Source organism: Prionailurus bengalensis, chromosome A1 (assembly GCF_016509475.1).
Source record: "Prionailurus bengalensis isolate Pbe53 chromosome A1, Fcat_Pben_1.1_paternal_pri, whole genome shotgun sequence".
In the NCBI taxonomy this organism is placed as follows: Eukaryota; Metazoa; Chordata; class Mammalia; order Carnivora; family Felidae; genus Prionailurus; species Prionailurus bengalensis.
In genome coordinates, this window is record NC_057343.1 from 91,666,779 (window position 1) to 91,693,023 (window position 26,245).

At 55.7% G+C, this 26,245-nt stretch overlaps 1 protein-coding gene across 1 annotated transcript in view; it reads left to right on the plus strand.

Annotated features, from left to right (window-relative positions):
* The window catches only part of ADAMTS2 (ADAM metallopeptidase with thrombospondin type 1 motif 2), a 244,553-nt gene that overhangs the window by 211,995 nt on the left and 6,313 nt on the right, over positions 1–26,245 (plus strand). The window contains exons 11-21 of the mRNA XM_043585562.1: positions 1,305–1,450; positions 4,797–4,972; positions 5,636–5,769; positions 10,103–10,226; positions 11,090–11,170; positions 13,408–13,574; positions 15,775–15,934; positions 17,786–17,918; positions 18,673–18,880; positions 20,144–20,273; positions 21,084–21,173. Of these exons, the coding sequence (XP_043441497.1) occupies positions 1,305–1,450; positions 4,797–4,972; positions 5,636–5,769; positions 10,103–10,226; positions 11,090–11,170; positions 13,408–13,574; positions 15,775–15,934; positions 17,786–17,918; positions 18,673–18,880; positions 20,144–20,273; positions 21,084–21,173 (1,549 nt within the window). The remainder of the gene's footprint in view (positions 1–1,304; positions 1,451–4,796; positions 4,973–5,635; positions 5,770–10,102; positions 10,227–11,089; positions 11,171–13,407; positions 13,575–15,774; positions 15,935–17,785; positions 17,919–18,672; positions 18,881–20,143; positions 20,274–21,083; positions 21,174–26,245) is intronic.

Consider the following 26,245-nt stretch of genomic DNA (forward strand, 5'->3'; position numbering starts at 1 on the left):
TTTGCTGCCTGTTTTTGTAAACAGAGTTTTATCGGAACACAGTCCATTCACTTATCTGTTGTCGGTAGCCGTGTTCATGCCCCAGTGGCAGAGCTGAGTAGTTGCAACTGAAATCATGCAGCCAAAGTAGCTACTGGCCCTCACGGAAAAAGTGTGCTGAGGCATGGCTGCGTTATCTTTCTATTCTCAATACGGAAAACAATTCCGCTACTAAATGACATCTTGAAACTGGACGACAGCCGGGGTGCCCGGGGTCTGTTCAGCTCCTGTTCGTGAACCTGCGGTCCAGGTGTCCTGTGAAGAGGAAATGGTCGAGTGTGCCATCAGAATTTCAGGAAAAGGAGGCGCCTGGGTGTTGGTTAAGTGTCCGCCTCTTGGTTTTAGCTCAGTTCGTGATCTCATGGTTTCCTGAGTTCGAGCCCCGCATGGGGCTCTGTCATGGGGCTCTGTGCTGGCAACGCGGAGCCTGCTTAGGATTCTCTCCCTCCCTTGCTCTTTGCCCCTCCCCCACTCACACTGTTTCCGTCTCTCTCTCAAAAAAAAAAATACTAAAAAGAATTGCAGGAAAAGTTATGAAAAGTTGTGACAGTCAGTGAATCTGAAAAAAAATCATTGTTCTCTGCTTCCGGTTGTTTGTGGTACTGGACCCTTTTAAATTTTTAACTTTTTGTGATGGCTTTTCTTATCCTAAGTCAGTATTCCATTTCCTATCTGATTTAGTATTTTAAATTTTGTAATCTTTTTCCCTGAAATGGCCCTGAATTACATAAGCATCTTCCTCGTGGCAGGCTGGGGAGCGGTGTGACCAGATTCATGCTGTGGATTTGTGTTCCCTGAGCTCAAGTGTTCTACTCACTGTATTCCTGAATTTTTAGCATGTCAGCTTGTCAGCTGACCTTCATTTCCATTATATGTCCTTGAAGTTGCCTTTTGTACGTAAACAAGTAGATCCTGTATGTCTCTGGAGTCACTGGCTTGACCTGCCGGTTGCATCTTTATGAAAGGGGTTGGTGTGGGCTTCACCTGGGGACATGGTGTGGGGCAGGCTCTGGCGGAGGGGACAGCAGGCTGGACAAGATGTTGAGGATGGCTGGGAGACCAAGGCGGTGGTCAGGGGGGAGGAGGGTGTCTTTCACCTCGCTGCACCTCCTGATGGGGCTCTGACTTTCTAGGGAGAGTAGGGTCTGCTCTCTCTCAGAACCTCTAGAGCCAAACCAATCTCAAAGGAACTGCAGGTAGAAAGGTATGGGGTGTCTGAGTGGCCCTGGAATGGTGGGTCATAGGAGTGACCTTCTTTCTTTCAGCACTGCTTTAAAGGACACTGCATCTGGCTGACGCCTGACATTCTCAAACGGGATGGCAACTGGGGCGCCTGGAGTCCGTTCGGCTCCTGCTCACGCACCTGCGGCACAGGTGTGAAGTTCAGGACCCGCCAGTGTGACAACCCACAGTGAGTTGGCCGCGCTGTTTCGCGCCTTCCCGTGTGGTAGCTGAGGTCCCCAAGACCCCTCCCTGGCTGACCCTGTCCTGCAGGGTTCCTATGGCTGCACACCACTTGTGCAGAGGGTGTCCTCCTCACCATTCATGGGACAAAGCAGAGACTCCTAGAGGGGAAGGTCATGAGGAAGCCTGCAGTGGCCGAGCCAGGCCTAGAGGCTTGGAAACCTGGTCTCCAATTCTCTGGCCTGGGGCCATTCCCCCAACCTGGCCCACACCCTCTTCTAGACACCAGCTTCCTCTGCCCTTCTTGGTCAAGGGCATGGAGTAAGGTATCATAGAGACAGGGAAATGGGCATAAGGAGGAGGGCCCTCATGGGCTCCAGGATGCTGGGAGCCTGAGCAGGGGAGCCGCTGTCTGCAGTCAGGCAAGAGGCAAGGTCAGGGACATGCCATTGCAGGCATGTATGGTGCAGATTGCCTAGGGAGGCTGCCCCTGGGGTCTGCCAGCTCCCACTCCCAAATGGGCTCCTCCTCCTGCCTCCCATGCAGACCCAAGGCCCTGTGCTGTGTTGTCCTCCCCCAGGGTCCTTGAATCTCCCCCGTTATACCCCCACTCTGTGAAGATCTCTCAGGTCTGTGCTCTTCCTTATTCACGCCCTCCTCCACCTTGCCTCACCCATGGTGATGTGCCCATGGGCCCCTGCAGCTCTGTGAGGCTCGGGGTGCATCAGTGAGCCCCGGGCCTCAGACAGCCTACCTTGTAAGTTTATTGTGGGTGCACGTGCAGTAATGTGGGCTGAATCCCGCCCCCCTCCACATAGACAACAGTTCACTCAGGTTTCCGTCTTCCCAGGGAGGCCCTGCTGCTGCCAGGGGACATGTGGCTTTTGTCTCTTTCTTTGGCCTTTTCAGTATTTTAAAGATCTCAATTCTCCTGAAAATACAACAAATCTGGAATTTCACTTAAAAAAAGAGAGAGAGAATCTTATTTCCAGCTTTCAGACTTTCAAAGCTTCCAGCTTTCATTGCAACACCAGGCCCAACTACAGGCTAGCGGTGAATAGCTTCCGGAGCATCCAGACCCAGCCATCTTCACTCACGTCTTCCACCCACCTGGACCCCCTCGATGTTTGGGGGTGGGCCCCAAACCCTAAGCCTGAGTCCTAGGCTCATCACCCTTCTCTGGGTTCCACCATGGTCTCAGCAGGAATTGCATATGACTTTATGTCCATCTGTGTTTTTCTCAGGGGCAGGTGTTTGGCTTCACATCATCTTCTCAAAGGAGCCTGTGACCCCCAAATCTAAGCCCTGCAGGTCTCTGAGGCCCGTCTAGACCCTGGTCTCTGCAGCATTTCTGGTTGCTCTGGTTGGCCAGGCCCTGAATTGGCCCCTGGGGTGCCAGAGGGGGCCAGCAATCTAGGCTCTGGGGAGAGGGGTCAAGTCCACATTGGTCAGGAAGGGACCCACGACCTGGAGTCCAGCATTGGAAAAGCCCAAACCTCAGGGTCACCTGTGCTTAGGGCCAGGCACTCCAGCTGGTGCTTGGAGAACCCTAAACCTCATGCTTCTGACTAGCTCCTACCCAAGGGCTTCAGGCCCCATCCTCATCAGGTGCAAAGTACCCTATCCCCAGCTCCTTTAAAGCACCCCTGGGGCTACTATACCTGCCTCGGGATGAGATTCAAGATTGACAAGACAGGAAGTTAGAACCTCAGAGGCCCTGGGGTGCTGGGTGAGGACAGCAAAGTTCCCGTCCCCTGGCATGGCCCTGGGGGGAGCTCACACAGGCTCAAGGCTGGGGAGGGGGGCTCCACATTCTGTCCTTCTCCATCTGGGCACTCGAGGGAATTTTTACCCCTCTGGCTGCCCCAGCCTCCTTGGTGGCAGCAAGGCACAGGGCAGCAGTGACAGGAGCTGTCTGCTCACACAAGCTATCATGCCCGGAGATTAGCCAACCCCTGCCTGGTGCCGACACTCCCTCCACATCAGTGACTGTCAGACAGCGTGGATGCCTCGGCAGGAACTATGAAAACTGTTTACATCACCATCAGTGGGGGACCCGGGTAGCTGCGGGGGGCCAGAGCACCTCAGAGCCCCTGGGCTCCACACAGCCTCTTTGTCAGCACCTCAGATGGGCCCCACAGGCCTCCCTTTCATGCATTCTCCAGAGGGTGACTGTCCTTGTGGCTCCCTGCGCTGCTCCACAGCCTTTCCTAAATACTGGGGCCAGCGTGAAGACACCTGCACAGTTCACAGCCAGCCCTGCTCGCTGGACCCAGTCCCTCTCTGTCACCGGGTCTCCCCACTCTGTGACTGCAAAACCACAGGCAGTCTAACATCTGACTCTTTGCTTGGTCTTCCTCCCCGACCACCCCTGAATTCTCCAGCTCACTTTCTGGTTCAAAGTTAGCGTCGGTTTCCGTTGGAGTCAGTAGGCCTCCTTCTTGCTGTTTCCCAGACAGTCGCTGGGACCTGGCTTCCCACACCTACACCCTCTCCCGGTGATGCCCTCATTGGTGTCCTTCTCTGCGGTCCCATCAGTGGCCCTGGTGTGAATCTCAGAGCTGCTCCTCCTTTTCACCCTCCCCATCCAACACTGAGGTTTCTTCTCTCCCCACACATTTCTTGTATCATTCTTTCCATGGACTTTCCTCCAGAACGTGGCACGCGAGGAGGGCCCTAGGGGAGTCCCTTTTGTTGTCCACTCTGCTGTGCCGCACGTGGCTGCACTTACCACCCCGCCACATGCACAGAGCATGACCTTTGCCCGAGTCTCAGGTAGGACCTCGGGTCCTGCCACACCTGGCAGATGGCAGCCCTGAGGCCCCCAGCTCCTCTGGGGGTGCGGTCCGCCCCACTCCGTCGCCCCACCTGCCAGAGGTACCTGCTGGCCCACAGCCAGAGCCTTTTCTGATCTTTGCCGTGCATGGGGCCAGGCTCTGTGGATGAGCACTGCTTAGAGTCTCTGGGGTGGAGGAAAGCCAGTGAACCCAGTGTCCACTGCATGCCTGACCCTTGTTGAGAACTCGTGTGTAATTGTGCGGTTTCAGATTCTTTGGTTTCGTGCGCGATTCTGCCCGGCTGTGAAAGAGACTCCCCCAGCTCTTCCATCTTGAGATTAATGTCCCAGTAATGGCAGAACCTTAATAGCCAGTCAACATCCCACTGTTGGTTCATAGTCATGGTGACAGGAGCTGGGGGGTGGGAGGGCGCCCTGGGGCCCAGCTAATGCTCCTGCGACAGGGCAGGACTGGGTCCCATCACTCTGTGGAGCTGCCCACCCCCCCCCCCCCACCTGAGACTCTACCTCTCCTCCTGGTGGCACCGAGCTGCAAGGCTTTCGCTTTCTTTTCCAGCCCAGCCAACGGGGGTCGCACCTGCTCTGGCCTTGGCTATGACTTCCAGCTGTGCAACCCCCAGGACTGTCCTGACACCCTGGCTGACTTCCGTGAGGAGCAGTGCCACCAGTGGGACCTGTACTTCGAGCATGGTGACGCCCAACACCACTGGCTGCCCCACGAGCACCGGGATGGTGAGCCCCCAGAGACAGGGCCAGCGGGTGCTCAGCTGCTGGGTCCGGGGCACTGGTGGGGCACAGCTCACACCATCCTGTGCTGCTCATGCCACCATGGGCAAGCCACTGGCTATGCCAGGCTATCAGCGGAGCCCACCCTGACCGCCGTAGCTGCCAGGGCCAGTCCTGGCATTTTAAACTTACAGCTCCAGTTCCTTCTGGGCCTTGGGCAGGGGTGGGCGGGCGGCAGACACAGGCCTGCTGTGCTCTCTCCACCCGTGTGTGTGTGTTACCCCAGCCCAGCGCCTGCCACAGGCCCGATTTGTACAGTCCAGAGAGTGGGTGCCAGAGCAGACAGGGTCCCCCTCTTGGAGGGGGCATGCAGTCTGGAGGGAAAGGCTGTCAGAGTCTCTGGAATCAGCGCCAACATCAATCTGGCTCTGTTGGGAAAAGGTCTTCCCAAGTGCAATAGCCCAGGGTCGAAGGCCCCAAGACAGACACACCAGGGGGGTTGAAGCCACGTGCCTCCTTTCGCTTTCTGCCCCAGTCCCAGGGGCAGAATCCTAAGAAGACCCTCGAGAGAGCTTCTCCCTTGCATGGTGCTTCTCTTGAGCAAACCTGGGAGGAAAGCGAGGGGTACAGCCAGCCTGCCTCGCCAACACCCCACTGCTTCCCTTCCAGCCAAGGAGAGATGTCACCTCTACTGCCAGTCCAAGGAGACCGGGGAGGTGGTGTCCATGAAGCGTATGGTGCACGATGGGACACGCTGCTCCTACAAGGATGCCTTCAGCCTCTGTGTGCGTGGGGAGTGCAAGGTGAGGGCCGTGAGGCCAGCGGGGGGCAGGCATAGCTCAGGGTGTCAGCTTTGTGGGATTATTGGGTGGTCTGAGGCTAAGCGTGCATAGTGTCAGAATCAGCGCCTGGAACAAGGTACATCCTGGAGGTAAGACTGAGTAGGCACAACTGATTGTAGGGTCACAGAGGCTGACTTCCTTCTTGTCTTGCTGAGAGATGAGATCTGCAAAGAAATCTCCAGCAGAAAGCTTGGTGGAATACCACAGGCACCCCAGCCAAAGGGGGTGAGGCCAGAAGAGCAAGGAGGTGGGGTACAGGACCACTGGACCTGTGCCCAGGGTTTCTCTCCACCCACATGGCGCCTTAGCCCACTGGAAAGGAGGCTCTTGTCTGATGTAATGGCTGGGCGGCCAGGCTTCACAGTCTGCTCAGGTGGTGAAGCCAAATCCTGAGAAACAAAGAACAGTGTCTCCTTAATTCCCGCAGGGTTTTCAATAATGGAGGTGACTGAGTGACCCACAGAGAGGTCAATGCCTTTGAGGAAGAGTGTGTTACTTATGTTTCCTGAGGGAAACTATGCAGGGCCACATAGGGAAGCACCAGATTTGATCGGGAGGTAGAAGGGAGTGGGGGGCAGCTTAAGCCAGAGCTTTTACTGGCGCTTCCTTGGGAGAGGCAAGACGGAGCAGGAGAGACAGTTGAGGATTAGTTAGTATGAATAATCCAGGTAGGTTCCGGGCTGTAGGGGTGGTCCCTAGTTTCCTGGTCCTGGCCTTAGGATGATTTCAGGCAGGGGAAGGATCAGCTTGGTGCATGAGAGGCAGATAAAGGGAGTGATTGCTGGATTGTCGGTTTACCTATGAAAGACGTGCCCCCACACCAGCCCTTTGTTGTTTCCAAGAATCAGCGTGAGGGAGGGGCAGCCTCTTCCTAGCCAGTATGTTCTTAAAGATGTCAGAGCACAGTTGGAAGAATTTCAGAAACATGACTAACATGAGCCATAAGCATCATGCACAATTGAAGAACAGACTTAAGTATTTCATCGATTAATGGAGATTTTGAAGGAATAACAGTAGGATGATAAATTTTTGCATCACTTGAAATATATATATGTCCACATATGTGTGTGATCATATTGCAAATGTTAGAAAACAAAGGAGACAGAAGGACTGGAACCACACAAAAGTCGTGGGCAGCAGTAAGATGAAATACCGAGTCCTCACGATACATGGGGATGTGCAACCCTTCTTCTGAAAGAATCTCATACTGGGTCAAAAATAATATCCAAGTGGATGCTGTTAATTAGGGAATATCCAAACGCAATGACTCAGGAAGGTGGAAAGTGAAATGACAGCAGAAGACGTGTCAGGAGAATAAAGATGTACACGCATGCGCACACACACACACGCACACGGAGCAGGGAATTAAAAAGGTATCAAGGATTAAGCGAGGCCCATGGGGTCATTTTGTTTTGATAAAGGGCATAGGCCGCTACCCTGAGAAAGTAATAGCATGCTACCGAATATGTCACCCAAAAATGGCACTGAGAGAGGCAGAGATTGAATTAGCTAACATCTTTCCTGATCTGATGACTCACACATAGGATTTCATCACAGATGGGGAGGGAGGAAACAGCACCTCGTTAGCTCTGCGCCCCTCCCTGTGTGACAGATACCCCAGCACCTCTACCAGTGTCTCCCACCCGGTCTTGAACCGAAGCACAGTCCAGCCGAGAGACCTCTCTGGGCGTGGACTTAGCCGGCAGCAGCCTCACAAAGCCACTCAGAGACATGAGCCATCCCCAGCCTGAGCGGTTAACCCTGGTAGGATCTCAAGCGAGATTTCAGGCCCACATGAGGACCGTGGTCTTCATTTGCCATTTCTACTCTGTTAACCTTTTCTACTCTGTCCCCGTGTCATTCTCCCCACTAGCTCACACCGCTGAATGTTAAAACAGTGTCTCCTGAAGGTCTGTGGACACTTGTCAGACATGGAGGCTCCCCGAGCCAGGGATGGCGCTCGCCTGGGCCTGGTGGTCGTGCCACCTGAGGAGCCGGCTGGCAGGTGCCCACAAAACTGCTCCTCTAGATGGCAGGCAAGGGCCTTGTCCTGTCTGCTCTGATTATTAGACAGACCTTGGTTTCAGAACTAGCAAAAGATGGGGAAATAAATGTGTCTGAGAATTAAGCAGATAATGACAAGCCATTTTGATATCTCTCAAATTCTGACAGATCAAGCAGTAAATTTATTCTGTTTTCCTTTTGCTCACCTTCTGGGACTCTCAGAACAAGGTCTCAGTTGGAGCAAGTCCTTTAAAATGTAGCATGCTGCTTCCATTTTTCCTCTGTCCAGATAGCCTCCTTCCCTTCCAACCAGCTGAATTTCTAAATTTTTTTAAGTTTATTTATCAATTTTGAGAGAGAGAGAGAGAGAAAGAGCTGGAGAGGGGCAGAGAGAGAGGAAGAGAATCCCAAGCAGGCTGTCAGTGCAGAGCCCGACCGACACAGGGATCGAACCCATGAACCGTGAGATCGTGACCTGAACCGAAACGAAGAGTGAGACACTTAACTGACTGAGCCACCCAGGTGCCCCTAACCAGCTGAATTTCTTTTCTTTTCTTTTCTTTTCTTTTCTTTTCTTTTCTTTTCTTTCTTTCTTTTTTTTTTTTAACCAGCTGAATTTCTAATTCGTGTTTGGGTTGTGCACAGGCTGCACGCCTTTTTAGAAAGAGTACGTGAACCAATAAAGAGCTTCTAGATCAGAGCTGGTTCTCATATGGTCTTCCGAGTCCGGGAGTCTGGGAGATTGCCTTCCCAATGCTGCTTGGCTCCCTGGCACTGGTGCACATCTGCATTGGCACCCACTTGCCTCTACGTCTCTGAGGCTTTTTGCGTCTGGTTTATTCTGTAGGAAACTGAGCAGTGACCCCCTCAGGTGAGAGGCTGTGGCAACCCTTCTTCCAGGGAGTGTATCATCCTGGCCTGAAAGAAGGTTCTCCTCTCCCCTGCTCCTTCCCTGAGGAAGGCAGCCTGTGACTGTTTGCAAGGACCAACTCCTTCCATCCAGTGACAGCCCCCGCAGGCTGTGTCACAGACATGTCACAAATGTAGAAACAAACTCTGAATTGGATCAGTGTGCCCCCTGAGACCATACACCTAGAAATGGCAGGTGTATCTCTCAGCTCAGGCTTCTGCACCTGTAAAGACTCATGTTTCCATCTGGTCTCCACTCCTCCCCCAGTACATCACATTGTCTTCCTTTGCTAATTCCCCCCCCCCCTCAGGAATCATTAAAATAAAAATCAGCATGTTCATTGTATTGATTGTTTTTCACCTTGCTCACTTCCAAAAACTATTCCAGAGGCATCGTTGGATATAAAACCAAAGATCATTAACATCTAGCCACACCTTCAAAAATGATCATGAACCACTGCTCTATAACCCTCTGTGGTCTAGAGCCCCTGTCCTTAAAGGGCCTTGTAAGACAAAAGTCACAAATCGAAGAGCAGAGGGAGAAGTGGATTTCTCCAGAGGTAGGTGGTAGGATGACCTTGAGGGGGAAATTGGCTCTGAGCTTCCTGGCAGCCTAGGCAAAGAGGGAAACGTGTGAAACTGTGGCTCAGACAGGCAGAGGGAGCAGACCAGTTCAGTGGAGAGCTTGTCTTCCTTGGCTGAACTAGGAGAAAGTGGCCTCAGGAGGCATGTCAGGGCCACTGTCCTGTGGGAGCCTCTTCCCTGGAGTTTCCCTGGCCCCAGGAATGGTGTGCTGCCAGACCTCCGTGGAGTAAGAGAACCTGAGTTTGTTACTATTTTGCCAGGTGGCCCTGGGTGAGGGAACATCCCTGCTCAGTGTGGAATAATTTTTGACACTGGAGTGGACAATGTTGAGATGATTTGTTGGAAGAATGGAGGCAAAATTTTTGTCACCAATTCTTGCCACCCCCTGTCCAGATACCCTGGAGATAGACTAAAGGGGACATTGTGTTCTCAGGGCAGTTTGAAGGCCAGGGCACACAGGCCTGAGCTTTGGGTGGGAGCATGGCCACCCTGTGAGAAGGGCAGAGGCCAGGTCTGATTGACAGCCATTGGGACAGAAATGTTCACATGGAGACTAGCTTCCAGGCCAGGCCAGCCTCGGGAGGTGGCCCTGTTTAAGCTGTGAAGAGCCTTCTGAGGTCACACTGTGCAGATGAGCAAATGAGGTGCAGTGAGGGGCTGGGCACACAGGGTCTCCTTCCTCTGCATCGGGAACTGCTAAGGGAGGTGCAGACCTGAGCTTCAGAGGTGGCAAATCAGGCCCCAGGGCCCAAGTGGGGAGGGCTCTCAAGTATGCACTGTCCCCCCTCCTCTGCAGAAGGTGGGCTGTGACGGAGTGATCGGCTCCAGCAAGCAGGAAGACAAGTGTGGCGTGTGTGGAGGGGACAACACCCACTGCAAAGTGGTCAAGGGGACGTTCACACGCTCCCCCAAGAAGCTCGGTGAGTGAGCTCGTGCCCCCGGCCCCCGGTGCCTTAGTGTCTGCAGCACCTGGCAGGGCGCTGGGGTGGCCGTGAGTTGGAGGGAGAATGCTAACGCAGGTACAGCTTGAGCCAGGCCCCAGGGTGGATGGGGCATGGAGGCCGGGTCTCAGGTGTCAGGGCAGAGAACACCGACGTGCAGGTGCACAGGGCAGATCTTAGAAGTGTTTATTTGAGAGCAAGGGGTCTGAGTCCATTGCTCCCTGCCTGTCTGCTCCAGCCACCAGCTAGCTTTCACAGGACTTTCCTGTAGCACAGACGGCGAAGCCACAGGATGGGGCTGGGGAACAGGGGTTCCAGCCGACCTGAGCTCTGGGAAAACAGACCTCTGGGTGGGCCTGAAGCAGGCGAAATGTACTCTGTCTGAAACCTAGAGAAGCCCCTCTGGTTTGCCTCTTCAAAGAAGGCCGTGGCCTTCACTCAGAGCCGGTGCTGGGGTGTGGAGATGACCCTCTCCATGGCCCCACAAGAGCCCAGCGGTCTTCGGTCTGCAGGTTAAGCGGCTGAGGTCTGGGAGGCCAAGCGGTTTGCTGAGGGCCTCCCTCCCAGACATGGCATCTTAGCTCCAAGCCCAGGCCTGCCTCCAGGAATCACAAGGATTCCTGCCAAGTTTTCAACAGAGGAGGCCAAGGGAGTGCCTGGGATTTGAAGGGGTGTGGAAGGGCCTGGGCCAGCTGGGACACAGTAACTCCCCCATCGGGCCTTGTCTGGGCGGGCGGTCAAAGCCCACAAAACATGGGGCCCTCTGGCCCCTCTTCGTGTCGTCTGCATTCCAGTGGCCTCCTCCATCTCATTTCGCTTTGTCTCCCCACATCCCAACAAAGGTTACATCAAGATGTTTGAGATTCCGGCAGGAGCCAGGCACCTGCTCATCCAGGAGGCAGACACCACCAGCCACCACCTGGGTGAGTCCCAGAGCCCAGGCGATGCAACGTCTCTGAAGCCGGGCAGTTCTGGGGATGGTTAGTGGGCCCAGGGGTCAGAGGTCAGGCTCCCCTGTTCCTGGCTCAGCTCACCTGGGAGATCTTTCCCGGGTTCACCTCCTGCTGGAGATCAGAGGGCTCCTCTGGCAGCCGCTGCGGGGGGACAATGTGTCTAAAACATGCCATACCCCCAGCCCACAGAATGGTGACTGCCTACCCCCTCCTCCATCTCAAGGCCCAGGGAGAAGGCCCCCCCTTCCCTGACCTACTGGAAGGCAGGCAGATTTTGCAGGCAGAGTCCTGGCAGCAGCCCCCACACCAACGAGAAGGCACCAGGGCCGGCCTGAGGATGGGCTCACAAACTTCATTTGCATATTTTTGATTAGCTTAATTTTAATTTTTTTAATGGTTATTTATTTTTGAGAGAGACAGAGACAGAGACAGACTGTGAGCAGGGGAGGGGCAGAGAGAGAGGGAGACACAGAACCCGAAGCAGGCTCCAGGCTCTGAGCTGTCAGCACAGAGCCTGACGGGGGGCTCAAACCCATGAACCACAAGATCATGACCTGAGCCAAAGTTGGACACTTAACTGACAGAGCCACCCAGGTGATCCCTCAACTGGTTTAATTTTAAATTCAAGAGATTCTACCTGGAATAGTGATTTCTGGCATCTCTTGAAAGTGTGGATGTTCTAACAACTCTTCCTCTTCTCATGTGGCAGCCCCTGTCTGCCTGTGCCCTCTGTGCCCTCTGAGACGGCCTCACAGGGCTTTGCCCATCCTCACCCCACCTGCTGAAGACACCTGGACCCTACCTCCTGGGTAGTTGTGGGCTGGAATCCGAAGTGATGCCAGGGGGCCACTGAGGAGATCCTGGACAAGTTCCTTCTCCCAGTTTGGGCCCCACCTTCCTCCTAATGCTCTGGAGCCCGGACTGGGTCAAGGGCTCCCAAACTGCCACTGTCTGGCACCCCCAGTGACACACGGCAAACACACCACTCTCTTATTAAAAGCACATTTTTCTTCCTTCCCTATTTTAAGAGGAAGCTTTGTATTGCTACCCAAAATGCAAACGCAGTACCACTTGCCTTAAACGGAAGATGAATCTAAAAGTTGATTCCCAAAAGAAAAGACACTTCTATCTAAAGGGTTTCCAGGGTGCCTGGGTGGCTCAGTCAGTTAAGCGTCTGACTTCAGCTCAGGTCGTGATCTCACAGTTTGTGAGTTCAAGCCCCACACTGGGCTTTGTGCTGACAGCTCAGAGCCTGAAGCGTGCTTCAGATCCTTTGTCTCCCTTTCTCTGCCCCTCCCCTGCTCACACTATATCTGTCTATCTCAAAAATATATAAACATTTTAATTAATTAATTAATTAATTAAGGGTTTCCTGCTGAAGGCTCCAGGTCTGAGACCTGGTCTCTGCACAGGAGGAGCCAGGGTTGGTGACCCGCTGAGGACCTACTGGCACCTGCTGAGGCTTTCTTTTATGGTGCGGACAGAGACAGGAGAACGATTTCCCCATTCTGTGATCCTGGGATATTCATGCCTTGCTGAGGCCCTCCTAAAATCAACCAGCAGCGCCCCCCTAGTAGCTGCCTTCTACACAGTGGGAAGCATGGGGCTTCCTGACCTGCTGTTTCTTGTCTCCTGAACACCTATTTATCCAGGGGGATTGCCAGTGGCCCATGCAACCCCTTGGCCAAGCCAGGCCTCTGAGGATGTGTGGGGAGCTGATGGGGCACTGTGTCGGGGTGAGAAGACCCTGCTTTTCAGCTGGACATATGCTCACCCTGTGGCAGGAAGCCCTCACCCCGCCCTGGTGTGCAGCAGATGCCCTGCGCCCAGAAGGCTGGGGCGGGGTGCAGGGGGTAGTGGCTGTCCGAGTAGGGAGGTGGCCCTGACAGCTGCTGTGTGAAGCCCCTGCACCCCCGCGGCCTGTGGGGGCAGATCCAGGAAAAGACCCTGAGCGAGGCAAAAGGGTGAAGGTGGAGGGAAATCTAGTTCTGGCTGAGCAGCAGAGGGCAAGGTGGGCTCCCAAGGTGGTTTGGGCCATCACTGGCACGGACCCACCCCTGGAGGAGGGGAGCTGGGAGAGATGGGGCTCTGCTCCCCACCGCTCCCCTGACCAGTCCAAACTTGTGGACCCTGCCAGCCTCTCCCCCATGCCTCTGGCTCCTGCCCCTGAGTGATTATGGTGAGGGGCTGTCTTCTGCCATTCATAGCCGTCAAGAACCTGGAGACAGGCACGTTCATTTTAAATGAAGAGAATGACGTGGACCCCAATTCCAAATCCTTCATTGCTATGGGCGTGGAGTGGGAATACCGGGATGAGGACGGCCGGGAGACGCTGCAGACCATGGGCCCTCTCCATGGCACCATCACCGTTCTGGTAAGTCGAGGAAGGGACCAGGCCCACCACCCCCTGGCCGCCCAGTGGGGGTGCAAGCAGGCCACGGGAGGAGAGGTGGAGGGGGTGCCTGGGAACCCTGGACCTCCCTGCATCCTTCAGGCCACTCTCTGAACAGCCCCCCCTGGACTTCCCTTGGGACCAAAGGTCTCTATTGGTGTCTGACACGGAGCCTTGAGACATGAGACTCTGGGGTCGACTGGGTGACCTCAAACTCTCCCCTCTGAGGGTTTCAGTTTTCCCCTCCAAACGATATTCACAGCCACCTCTCAACAAGCCTATTTATGTCCGCCATCCCATCCAAATCTTGACCCAGGAATGACCCGCAGGATTCAGGCCATTAGACCACCAGACCCAGGTCACACTGGACTTTGTCTCTAAGCAGGACTAGGGACCCCAAGTCTTCTGAGTCCAAGGCCGTTCCTGGTGATAGAGTCCCCCGCTTGATGTTCTTGTTTTTTTTTGTTTTTTTTTTTTTTTTAATTTTTTTTTTCAACGTTTATTTATTTTTGGGACAGAGAGAGACAGAGCTTGAACGGGGGAGGGGCAGAGAGAGAGGGAGACACAGAATCGGAAACAGGCTCCAGGCTCTGAGCCATCAGCCCAGAGCCTGACGCGGGGCTCGAACTCCCGGACCGCGAGATCGTGACCTGGCTGAAGTCGGACGCTTAACCGACTGCGCCACCCAGGCGCCCCAGTTCTTGTTTTTTTTTTTAATTTTATTTTTTATGTTCCTATTTATTTTTGAGAGACAGCAAGAGGGGGATGGGCGGAGAGCGAGGGAGACAGAGGACCCGAAGCAGTCTCCATGCTGATGGAGGGCTCCAACTCATGAACCATGAGATCATGACCTGAGCCGTAGTCAGACACTTAACTGACTGAACCATCCCGGGTGCCCCTTAAGATTTTATTTTTAAGTAATCTCTCTACGTGGGGCTCGAACCTATAACCCTGAGATCAAGAGTCACATGCTCTACCAGCTGAGCCAGCCAGGTGCCCGGGGCTCTTGATTTTCAGGTCGCTCTTTGAAAGTTCATTTAAGTTGCACAAGTGATACATTTTATTTGTGAGAAACGTAAAACACTAGAGATAAGGCTCAGGGCCCTTTAGCCCCTCTGCTAAGGCCAGTGCCCCATGGCACCTGAGCCCACCACCCGATACCAGAGCGTGCACCCGTGGGGCCAGCATGTTTTATGTATGCGTGTCCCTCTGCTGACCTCACCTGCAGGATCTTGCCAGCCCCAGAAGTGCCCATGGTGACCTGACTGTGCCCATGCATATGCAGTCGGGCCTCGGTATGTGCTGTGTCTGTCCTGGAACATTCACCTGCTTGCCAAAGTGTATTTGTCATCCCTGTGTCAATAGTGGTGGAGTTTTCACGGACATTCACAGTCATGTGCAGAGCAGTGAAGGATTTGAGTCATCCAGCATGCACGTTCTCAGCCAAGCTGAGACACAAGGCTCTGCTGGCACAAGGCTCTGCTCCCTGTAACCAAGGGGCCTGTCCCCACTATGTGTGCTGCCACGTTTTTCACGTTTTTTTATTTAGGGGGATGGTTCTACTGTCTAAAAATGGCCCCAAGCATGGGGCACCCAGGTGGCTCAGTTAGTTGAGCATCCAAGATGGGCTCAGGTTCAAGCCCCGCGTCAGGCTCTCTGCTGTCAGCAAAGAGCCTGCCTCAGATCTTTTGTTCCCCTCCCTCTCTGTCCCTCTCCAGCTCCCCTCTCACTCTCAAAACTAAATAAAGCATTAAAAAAAATTTTTTTTAATGGCCGCAAGCTAGTGCCTAGTGCTGTCGGCTGTTCCTGAGCACAAGAAGCTAGGTGGTGTGCCCTGCAGAGGAAACACATGTGCCAAACGAGCTTCATTCAGGCCTCAGTCCTAGTGTACTGGCCGTGAGGTCAGCGTTAATGTCAACAGTATCGAGGAAGGTGGCTTTAAACAGAAACACACATAAAATAAGATTACGTATTGACAGTCAGTGAAAGCATCCTGATCCCTCGCAGGACCCTAGCCCTGTGCTCCCGTGAGAATTCAGCGTTCTGGGGTGCTTTCTAGAACATAACTAACCTCACATAATGAGGGCCGGCAGCTCGTGTGCCTTGGCATGAGTTTCTAAGCTGGCTGCCGAGGAAGGGTGAACAGTGGGGCAAACACCTTCGTGGCCATTTCTGGGCACAGGTCATCCCGCAGGGAGACGCCCGGATCTCACTGACGTACAAGTACATGATCCACGAGGACTCCCTCAACGTAGACGGCAACAATGTCCTGGAAGACGACTCTGTGGGCTACGAGTGGGCCCTGAAGAAGTGGACTCCTTGCTCCAAGCCCTGCGGTGGAGGTGAGGGGCCCCAGAGGTATTCAGGGCTGAGTGGGAGGGGTCTTCTGGGCAAAGGGCTTCCTGAGCCCACAGTACCCCGCTGCCTGCCTGACCTGAGTGAGGGATGTGCTAGGTATGAGCAGACTGGCCCCAGGGGCCAGAGAGTGAGGCAGCGGCCTGCCTGGGAGGGGGCAGAGGGTAGGCAGGAAGGGGGTACTCAGGGCAGCAGGCAGCCAGAAGGGCATGTGGGGGCTTGGATGTCACCCATGTGGACCTGCATCAGGGGCTGGTCCTGGCGGGAGGAAGGTTGGTGTGCAGGCGCTTGGGTGGATTACCACAGCCTCACGAGGCAGGTGACAAGGCAGGTGAGGAGGGACTTGGGCCGTGCTAGGGGTGGGTGAAGGGGCCCCCTATGCGGGTCTTTGTTCATTCAGAAAGGTGTCCCTGCCCTCCTGGGGCAGGACTTCGTGCAGAGCGGCCCCACCTGCCCTGGACTTCGAAGAGTCCACAGTTGGGTGGGACAGACAGACAGGCAGGAAGCTCTGGTCCACCCCATGTGGTCGCCGCTCCCTGGGAGCTGGACGAGATGAGAAGCAGAAGCAGGTGGCCAGGACAGACCTCCCTCAAGATGCCACCTGGGGTCCCACATCTCGAGGACAGAGAGGAGTTTACCAAAGTGGGGAGATCCATCCTGGGGCCCAGGCAGGTGGACGGCTCCTTCTGGAGTGCTCCCACCTGGGTGGATGGCACCCCAACATTCTGTTGAGCCTCCCTCCCCCCCTGGAGTTTTTCAGCAGCATGTCCTCCTGACTCTGTCTCCTATGTGTCTGTTGGACCCATCTTCCCAGTCCTGGCTCATTCTTGCTCCCTAGCTGGCCCTTGTGTGTCCACTGTCCCCCCCAGAGTGCCCTATTAAAGGTCCCTTGCTGGTATCCCTTCCTGGCATCATTAAGTTTTAGCAGCTCCCTCTGCTCTTGGGAGAAAAACAAGATTCTCCTTATGGCCTCTGTGGTCCAGGCAGCTTGCTGACCTCTCCCACTGCACTGGTGCCCCCACCCCTTGCTCACCAGGCCCTGGCCACACTGGCCTTAGCTGCTTTTCCTGGACATGCTGTGCTCCTGCCTCAGGGCCTTTGCACAGGCCGCCTACTCCCCAGAAGCCATTCTACTGCCCTCTCACAAAATCAGCATCCTTCCATTCTCTGCTTTCTGGAACACCTCCAGACACCCAGATTAGAGCAGGCTGCAGACAGCCCCTGCGACATGGACACAGTCACATTCTCTTGTGTCTTACCCACAGGCTAGGGTTTTGAGATCTTGCAGTTGCTGACATATTGGGCTCTACAGTTCTCGTGGGGGCTGCCCTGTGCAGTGTAGGATGTTGAGCAGCATCTCTGGCCTCTACTTGCTAGATGCAAGTCACACCCCTTACCCTGAGTGGTGACAACTAGGTGTACCAGATATTGGCAGATGTCAAAATCGCCCCATTTGAGAACAGCTGCCCTAGGCTATGGCGGGAAGAGGCCATGTTTTTATGTTTAGCCACCTCCAGGCTTATCCTGAGTCCTCAGTGCGTGTGAATTCAAGATGGATTAAATGGCTAAGTGATCGAGAGGAAGCAGAGCCGTCCATTCTGCCCCAGGGAGGCAGCTTAGAGGCCAAGGAACAAGGCAGCCACTCTCCCTGGGCTCTCCCCTCACTCCCCTGGGGTACTGGGTGGACACTAGGCCGCACGTCTCCAAGGCCTGCCTCTGGCACACTGCCCCACCTCCCACCCCATCAGAAGGCTAGGCTGAATGGGGCTGAAGCTGCTTCTCCACACCCCCTGGAGGCTGCACTTGCCCCATGAGCCCCCTCGAGCTCTCGTCTTCAGGCTCCCAGTTCACCAAGTATGGCTGCCGCCGGAGGCTAGACCACAAGATGGTGCACCGAGCCTTCTGCGACGCCCTCACGAAGCCCAAAGCCATCCGCCGGGCTTGCAACCCACAGGAGTGCTCCCAGCCAGTGTGAGTTCCCCGGGGCCGCCCGGCTCTCCCAGCCCAGGGTCCCATGAGACAGGAGAAGGCAGACCCCCGGGGCTCCTGTGGAGGGAGGTGCGGGATCCAGGCCCTGAGCAGCTCTGGGCCTCACATTCCCTGCGACGTTTGGTGGATTCTTTCTCCCTCCCCCCATTTCATGGAGTCTAAGATGCCGTAGGCTGTATGGTGCATCCTTGCCTCGGACCTGCCGCACTGAAACTATACCACGCATCTTAGACGTTGTGACATGTGGTAATGCTCGCATGGGAAACTGAGGCTCAGAGGGTACTGGCCTTGCTTCTCGTCCTGTGGTAGATGTCTCCCAGGCAGCTCATTGCAGCGGTGGCGGTCTTGACCTTCTGGCCCAGATTCCCTTTGCGGGGCCCCCAGGGGAGAAGAGGGTTGGTAAACGGGCACATGGGGCTGCGTGGGGTGGGTGCTGGCAGAGTCCACACTGCTGCCCTGGAGGGTTTGTGATGTCAGCAGAAGCTGAGAAGGGACAGATCTGGGGCTCTCTGTGCCCTCCCCACCGTCCCAACCAGGGTATCCCAGCAGTGGGTGACTGTCACCTGCAGGACCTCGGACAGAGGCACGGCCAGGCTCTAGGACATCTTTGCAGAACGGGAAGATGTCTGGGGTTGGGGGGTGGGGGCGGGAAGCAGGCTGCTGCCATTGCTCTGGCGGGCTTTTTGGGGGTGGGGGGTGGGGGGTGGGGGGTTGACCTGTTGCTCTGCCCCCACAGGTGGGTCACAGGGGAATGGGAGCCTTGCAGTCAGAGCTGTGGTCGGACGGGCACGCAGGCTCGCACCGTGCGCTGCATACAGCTGCTGCACAACAACACCACCCGCTCCGTGCACACCAAACACTGCAACGACGCCCGGCCCGAGGGCCGCCGGGCCTGCAACCGTGAGCTCTGCCCTGGCCGGTGGCGGGCCGGACCCTGGTCCCAGGTAAGCGGGCCCCGTGTCCTCAGCCCCCAAACCAAGCTTGCAGGGGATTGAGGGGGTCAGGGAGCTCCACCTCAGTCTGGATGCAGTCCCTGCCCCGGGCCACATCCTGTAGGTCTCAGGGCACCAGTGGGGCTGCACGGCCAGTGCTCTGTCGAGAGACCAAGTAGAACGTGTCCACTCTGTAGGGCAGAGGCTGCCAGGTGCTACAGGAACCTGGAGTCCTAGGAGACGGAGGGTGGCCTGGACTCCAGGATACGAGGGGAGACCTGGGCTCTCATCCCTGAGGGCAGAGAAGGCCGGCCAAGCTTGCAGGAGGGAACATGAGCACGGGAGGCCTTGAACTTGGGCTGCAAAGAACAGTAAGGATGGTCTTGGGCTCGAGGAGCAGTCTAGGGGCAGGGCTGAGCTGACATGAGAAGGCCTGGGGGGTCGGGGTCCCCAACCCGACCAGCCTCGGGCTCACTAATTCATTGCAAGGACTCCCAGGACTGAGAAGTTGTTGTACTCACAGGTACAGGGTATTTCAGTGAAATCACAGTACAGTCAGCAAAGGGGAAAAGTGCGTGGCAAAGCCCAGAGGAAGCCAGGCACAAGCTTCCAGGCGTCTCCTCCCTGGGCTCCCAGGGACACCCTGGATTCTGTCAGCAACGGTGTGTGATACCACACGTGAAATGCCGCCAGCCAGGGAAGCCCACGTGAGCCCGGGTGTCCAGGGTCTTCACTGTGTGGCTGACACTGGTTAGTCAGGTGGGGAGCTCACCGTAAATCACACTATTGGTACAGACTAACCGGCCAGACCAGTGCAGTGTGACCCGAGGCCTCGAGCCTTGCAGAAACACTCTTACCAGAGAGAACACTCCATGAACTTGGTTCCCCAGAGCTTCTCAAGCGCCAGTCCTGAAAGCAGGCCTTCCTTGGCACTCTGTAGGGTTTGAGCAATCTGGGTCGGCTGTGTCAGCCCGTCCCCACACACAAGGTGAGGACTTGAGAATTCTCCTTGGGCCAGGCTGGGCCGAGCTGTGAGCCAAGCCAGGAGTCTGGGTGTGATGGCTTCTGCTGGCCTGTCCCCAAGCAGGGTGGTGGAGCCTCCAGAGATGGAGGTGGCTGCTGGAGGCTGGACAAGGCAGGACAGGCCTCTGACACATCCTCTACCCTCTGCCCCTCACCACCTTCCGCGTGTTACAGGGTTACATGTGTGGGGAGCTCTTTCAGGCCCAGCCAACCATGGGTTGGGGGCCCTGACTGGTGACTCTCCACCTGCAGTGCTCTGTGACCTGTGGCAATGGTACCCAGGAGCGGCCAGTGCTCTGCCGAACGGCGGATGACAACTTCGGGGTCTGCCAGGAGGAACGGCCTGAGACAGCCAGGATCTGCCGGCTGGGCCCCTGTCCCCGTAAGCCCCCCATCCCAGCCCCCAGTGTACAGCGGGTCCAGGGTGAGGGGGGCTGGTCCAGGCGAAGGCACCTCTCCCCACAACTGGCCAGACTCAGCATCTGTGAACCAGAAGGAGAAGCTGAGCCCTCCCAGGCCAGCGCAGGGATCGTTCCCCAGTCAGAAATGGGACTCTGCCATGCCTTCCTTGCTGGCACTCCCCGTTGGTCTGGGAGACAGAAGCAGATTCATGGTGACCACACAGTGGGGCTCAGCCAGATGTGGCACCCATGCCCATGTGAGCAGGGCTGCCTGTGGGAGTAGGGGGTACCCGTGGAAACTGGGGGTGCCTAGTGCCCTCTGAACAACCAGAACACCATCTGCGTGCAGACACCTTGCCAAGTGCCATGTGCATCACCTCTTTTGGTCCCAGAAATAGCTCAAGCCATAGACCCCACCATGAATCCCATCTACAAAGGAGGGCATTCAGGGAGGTCAGATGTGCCCACCCAGCTGGGCAGGGGGATAGATCCAGGATTCACCTACTCCCCATGTTCCTGGGAAGCAGGCCGGGTGGGGCTGCTGGGAGCAATGCAGTGATGAGGTGTGGCAGAGCCTTGGTGCTAGGTTGTAGCTGAGACTCAGGAGGCATGGTGGGGGGTGGGGGCGAGCAGGAGGACTGGGCGGCTAGAGCCCATCTGTCTGAGGGGTCTTTGCCAAGCTAGGGTGTCAGGGCCCTGGATGCCTGGGGCTATGGAGCGTCTCTTGCCCAGGGTGACCGTGCGGCCCAGGGTGGGGCCACGGCAGCCACAGCCCCTCCTCTTCCCTCTAGGAAACATCTCTGATCCTTCCAAGAAGAGCTACGTGGTTCAGTGGCTGTCCCGACCGGACCCCGACTCTCCAGTCCAGAAGACCTCGTCAAGTAACCGGCCCGTTTATAACTCTGCCTCTGCCCTCCAGTGCATGCCCTGCGCCCTGTGGAGCTTGCCGTGGGCTCCCCTCCTCTCTTTCTATGGAAAACTTCCCTGACTCTTCCTGAGCGCTCTCTCGGTTGAATCTGATTTCTCCGGGCCTCTGTGCTCGGCAGTCTCCTTTGAAGCCGCCCAGCCGGCTGCCTGGCCAGGAGGGCCCGCCTCTGCAGAGGCGTGGCCCCAGGGCAACTGGCCTCTTGTGGGGGGGCCGGGACCTGGTTGGTGATGGCGTGTAAAGGGGCAAAGATCTGTCTTGGTGCTGGAGGGGCCAGAGGCCAGAGTGCAAATGTGACCACTTGGTGACCACGTCTCGGGGCCACATCCCTGCAAGCTGGAGCTGCAGGTCAGAAGTCAAGGGGCAAGCCCACCGGTCCCCTTTCAAACACCGCCCACCAGCGAGGCGAGGCCAGAGGGGCTCTGGGGCGTGTTTTGTGCCGCTGAGCTGGGTGGCCCGGCCCTGAGATTCCGGGGGCGCGTCGGGGGCTTCCCGGCCGCCTCTGCTGTTGCTGCTGCTGCTGACCCTGTGCTGAGTGTGTCCTCCTGACTTGTGTGACTGTGGCCTGCTTCCTGTGGCCTTTGCGTCCAACTTACACAGCCCTTGGCCACCCCTCTCCCTGAGCCCCATCCCCTCGCGGGTTCGGGTTAAACAGAGACGGCGGGGAACGTGTCCCTCCAGTGGGACACTGGGACACACCGCCCCTTCCATTCTCTGTCCATTAGCTCCAATGGCCTTTTCTCATCGTGCACACATGACCCCATCCATAGAGGTGAGAGATTGAGAGAGAGGTTGAGAGAGAGAGAGAGAGAGAGAGAGAAACTGATGTGGATGCGGCCACCTACCAGTGTGAACAACTACAGAATTACCTCAATTTTTATTGCTTTTTTGCTTAGATAAAACTATGTAGAAAATGCCTTAAAGTTGAAAGGTAACAGATTTGGCTGCTAAGTCCAGCTTCAGAGCGGGGACGGAATCCAGGTATAGGAAGCAGGCAGTGGCAGGCCCAGGGGGAGGCAGTCCCGCTCATCCACTTTTCGCCCAGAGTAAGGTTTCCCAACCCAGAGGGCCTGACTCCCCTCTGGCCCTGGTGTCCTGTGCAGGGGACCCAGGTGTGCTGGCTCCAGCCAACACTGCAGAGAAGAGACCCACTCTGAGGCCATGCGGCCAGTCGGCACTGACTGTTTGCTGAGCCCCCTACCGCTATCCCGGGCGCTCCCCCAGTGCTGCCTTGCTCAGAAGGCAGCACGCCCGGCCCCTGGTGTGACCCGTGTAGCGCCCCCGCCCCAGCCCCCCTGCCACCTGCTAATGGCATCCCTGGGACCAGCACCCAGCCTCCTCCCCGGCTCCAACTACTGTTATGTACATACTCGGTGTGTAACGCGTACTAATTCTCACGACTGTTAACTTCCAACTTTGACTAGGCCACGCGAGTGACTCTGACTCTGGGAAGGTGCAATACGGTCCTGGGCATTGTGCTCTCTGTCTATATGCACTTTGGTTTATCAGGGATATTTTATTAGTGTTTTGTATGTATCCAATGACGTAATTAACATAGGCTCCATTGTCGTCGCTTTTCCGGTTTTTTTATGAGACAAAGTTTAGTGTGTGCCAAAGTGACTGTGGAAATGACCTTTTCTCCTCACTAATGATGGAAAGACTTTCCTGTCATGCATCCCACAAATAAACTCAATAAAAGTTCAGTGAAACTGGGTGCTTGGGTTTGGCACGCTGCTGGCTCCTTCTCTTCGCCTCCATAGCTGACGGCGCTGGCAGACCTGCGGGGACCCTTCTGTCGCATTAGTGACCGGGTTTCCGCTTCCAGTGACTCCCGCCGCCCCCCATCCCCCTGCCCAATGTGGATATGTAGGGTCCCTCCCCCACTGAGGTGCATACCCCTGTCCCCAGGCATTTTTCAAAATGTGACAGCGGCCCATGAAGACACTCCACTATGATTTTGACTTTCGACTCATTTGTGTCGAATGAGCCCCTTTGCGGGAACGTCTGGGTTCTCTCCCCACAGATGGAAGTTTTTCACCATTGGGAAAGGGTCCCGGGATGGGTTTCCCCTACCTCTGGGATCAGTGGAGTGGGAATGTGGGGTCAGTAGCCCAGATAGTGCTGGCCCAGGTCACCGCCCCCCAAGCCACCATTGGGCCACTGCCACCTGTTCAGGGAGGGAGAGGTGCCCATCTGGCCCAGGTCGGGGGCGTGGGGCGGGAGAAGGGCCAGGCAGTGGCAGCTCCGGGCACCTGGCCTGTGCTCAGCCGTGCCCGCCCGCGTCTCCACAGGCCTCGCGTCAGAAGCTGCAGGGCCTGGTGCATTGGCTCACCTCTGACAAGGGCCAGACAGCAGGTCGGGGTCCAACAGGGACCTCCTATCAGCGGGCTTCTCTCTCTTCCCTCTCCTATGGAGGGGATCCCGTGGCACAGAGGAGGGAGATCCTGAGAAAGGATGACATGGGGCCACCCGGTGTCATGGAAACAGTCTTGGAGTCACAGGGCCAGGTCCCGGGGGGCCAGCCTGCCAGTGCAGGTCATGGTAGCGTGGCTGAATTCACTCTTCCCAGAGCTTTGGTCACTGAAAGGAATCCCAGCTCCAGAGACACAAGACCTTGAGAGACACAACTTCGTCTGAGAGAGCCGCGTCCACGTAGTGTCCCTTCCCAGATGGTTCAGGAGGAATCCCCGTGGAAGGGGCTTCCAGGCCAGAGCTGCAGGCAGGCCACCGACAGCCCAGGGGACCACACCAGGGACAGTCGTGGTGCGTGAGGGCCCCGCCGGGGGGCCCACGCTCCTGTACCCCGTGGCACAACCTTTTTGGATGGGGAAATGCTGCATGAGGCTCAATTGAGAAAAAGAGAGAACCAGGTTTTCTCCATCCTAGCCTTTCCCGAAGCGTGGGACACAGGGAGGTTTAATTCAGAGGGTGCGTAAATGTGGCCTGAATCCCCCCGCCTCTGAACAGCTCCTTCCTAGTTCCCTTCACCCTTCATGATGCTGGCACCCCCCTCACACTTGCTCGCTCTCTGCAGCCCGGAGCTGTGCAGGCGAGAGGGTCTCCCTTGCCATTTGAGGAATTAAACTTTGGGTGAAAAGTTTGTTTTCCTAATTAGGGTCACCTTTATTGATCACTGCTACTTGCCCGTGAATGGTGGTAGTGTAAGGTTTTCTTCTAAAATAAATGTTAAGTTAAAGAAAAAAAAGACATTAATTTAAAGGAGGAAACACAGGCAGGATTTGGCTCGAGCCAAGATTGGTGGGAATGGCCCACAAATGGCTTCAGTCTATGACAAGGGGTTTACTCTCAATGGTTTGTTGTTGGCTGGAAGGCAATAGGTCTTGCCAATTCATTGCTACCGGAAATGGCTGAAGACCAGGTACTAGGACACCGGAATCTTATTCTTGATGTAGTACAGATGCTTTGCCGGTCAGTGCCTCTGGCCACATCATGGGCCCTTTGGTGGTGTACTTCCCCTCATCTCGGAGGGCTCTCTGCTCAGTGATAAAACTGTTGGCATCCTTTTAAGAATGATTGGCACCTGGGTGGCTCAGTCGGTTGGGTGTCCGACTCTTGATTTCAGCTCAGGTCATGATCCCAGGGTTTGTGAGTTTGAGTCCCACATTGGGCTCTCTGCTGACAGCGTGGAGCCTGCTTAGTATTCTCTCTCTCCTCTCTGCCGCTCCCCCGCTTGCATTGTCTCTCTCAAAAATAAATAAATCTTAAAACAGAATGGTTCAGCAGGGGCAGGGGGCACCTGGGTGGCTCAGTCAGTTAAGCATCCGACTCTTGATTTCAGCTCAGGTCATGATCTCACAGTTCATGGGTTCGAACCCTGTGTCGGGCTGTGCACTGACAGCATGAAGCCCACTTGGGATTCTCTCTCTCCCTCTTTCTCTGACCCTTCCCCACTTGTGTGTGTACTGTCTCTCTCAAAATGAATAAGCTTCAAAAAAAAATGGGAATGATTATTTTGAAAAAGTTTGTAGGGTAATATTAGCATAGCCAAACTCCTGGCCTGTGGCTTTCTTAACTCTTTATTCATTCATTATCTTCATTTTTAAAAACTTAAAGTAATGCAGCCACCGTGCAGAGGAAAATAGACATAGAAGTCCAACCTGTAGGGCAGGTGAAGGGAGGCGCCCTGGAGACGGGGACCCTTGGCCCCCCAGCTGTCACCTGCCTGTTAGTTCCAAATCGTCTATTCACTCAGGGACATCTGTCCAGTGCTTTCTGTGTGAGGCTCTGACTCGGGCACTGGGAGACTGCTGAGCTCCAGACCACAGGTCGGCAAACTTTTCTCTGAAGGGCCAGACAGTAATGGTTAAACCTTATGTACAAAATCAGGTGGAGGCACTCACTTGGGCCATGGGAGTAGCTGGCTGACCCCTGCCCTCTACAGAGGGGATGGATGCTGGTTTCCCAGGATCTCAGCCTGGGGGGAGAGAAGTGAGGGGGAGGCTTAAGTCATTTATGTGAAGAAGGCGGCACAGGTGACAGGGGAGGGTGCTGCTGTGGGGCCAGGGTGGCCCCACTCCCGGCAGCATCACCAGGCCTGGCTCCGTCTGTGTTTGTCGAGGCCCCTGCCCCCACCATGTCCAGCCAGGTTGGACAGTCAAAGCCAGGGGTGGGAGGACACCACCCCCTGCCTTGTCAGAAGTCTCGCTGTGTCTCTGGAGGGCTGTGATCAGTGGTTTTTACACCTGGTGGCTGCCAGAAAGGGGAGAAGGGTCAGGGGGTGGGGAAGGGGCCAGGTGGGGCTCCAAGCACCCCCGAGCTTCAAACAGGACCACTCCAATTTCCTCTGTCTCATACACTGGGCATCTGTAAGATTTTATCTGAGCGTCCCAGGGTCTTCTCATGTGATTTCTGGAATCGGCCCTTAGCATGAGGCCACCTGCCTTTCCCCCTCCACATCTTGAGCCTGCTTCTGGCTCTCTAGGTTGGGAAGGCCAAAGCTCTTCCTGAACAGCTGATCTGTGTTTACCTCTTTCACCTTGTGCATCACGCAGTCTGGCACATTTCCTC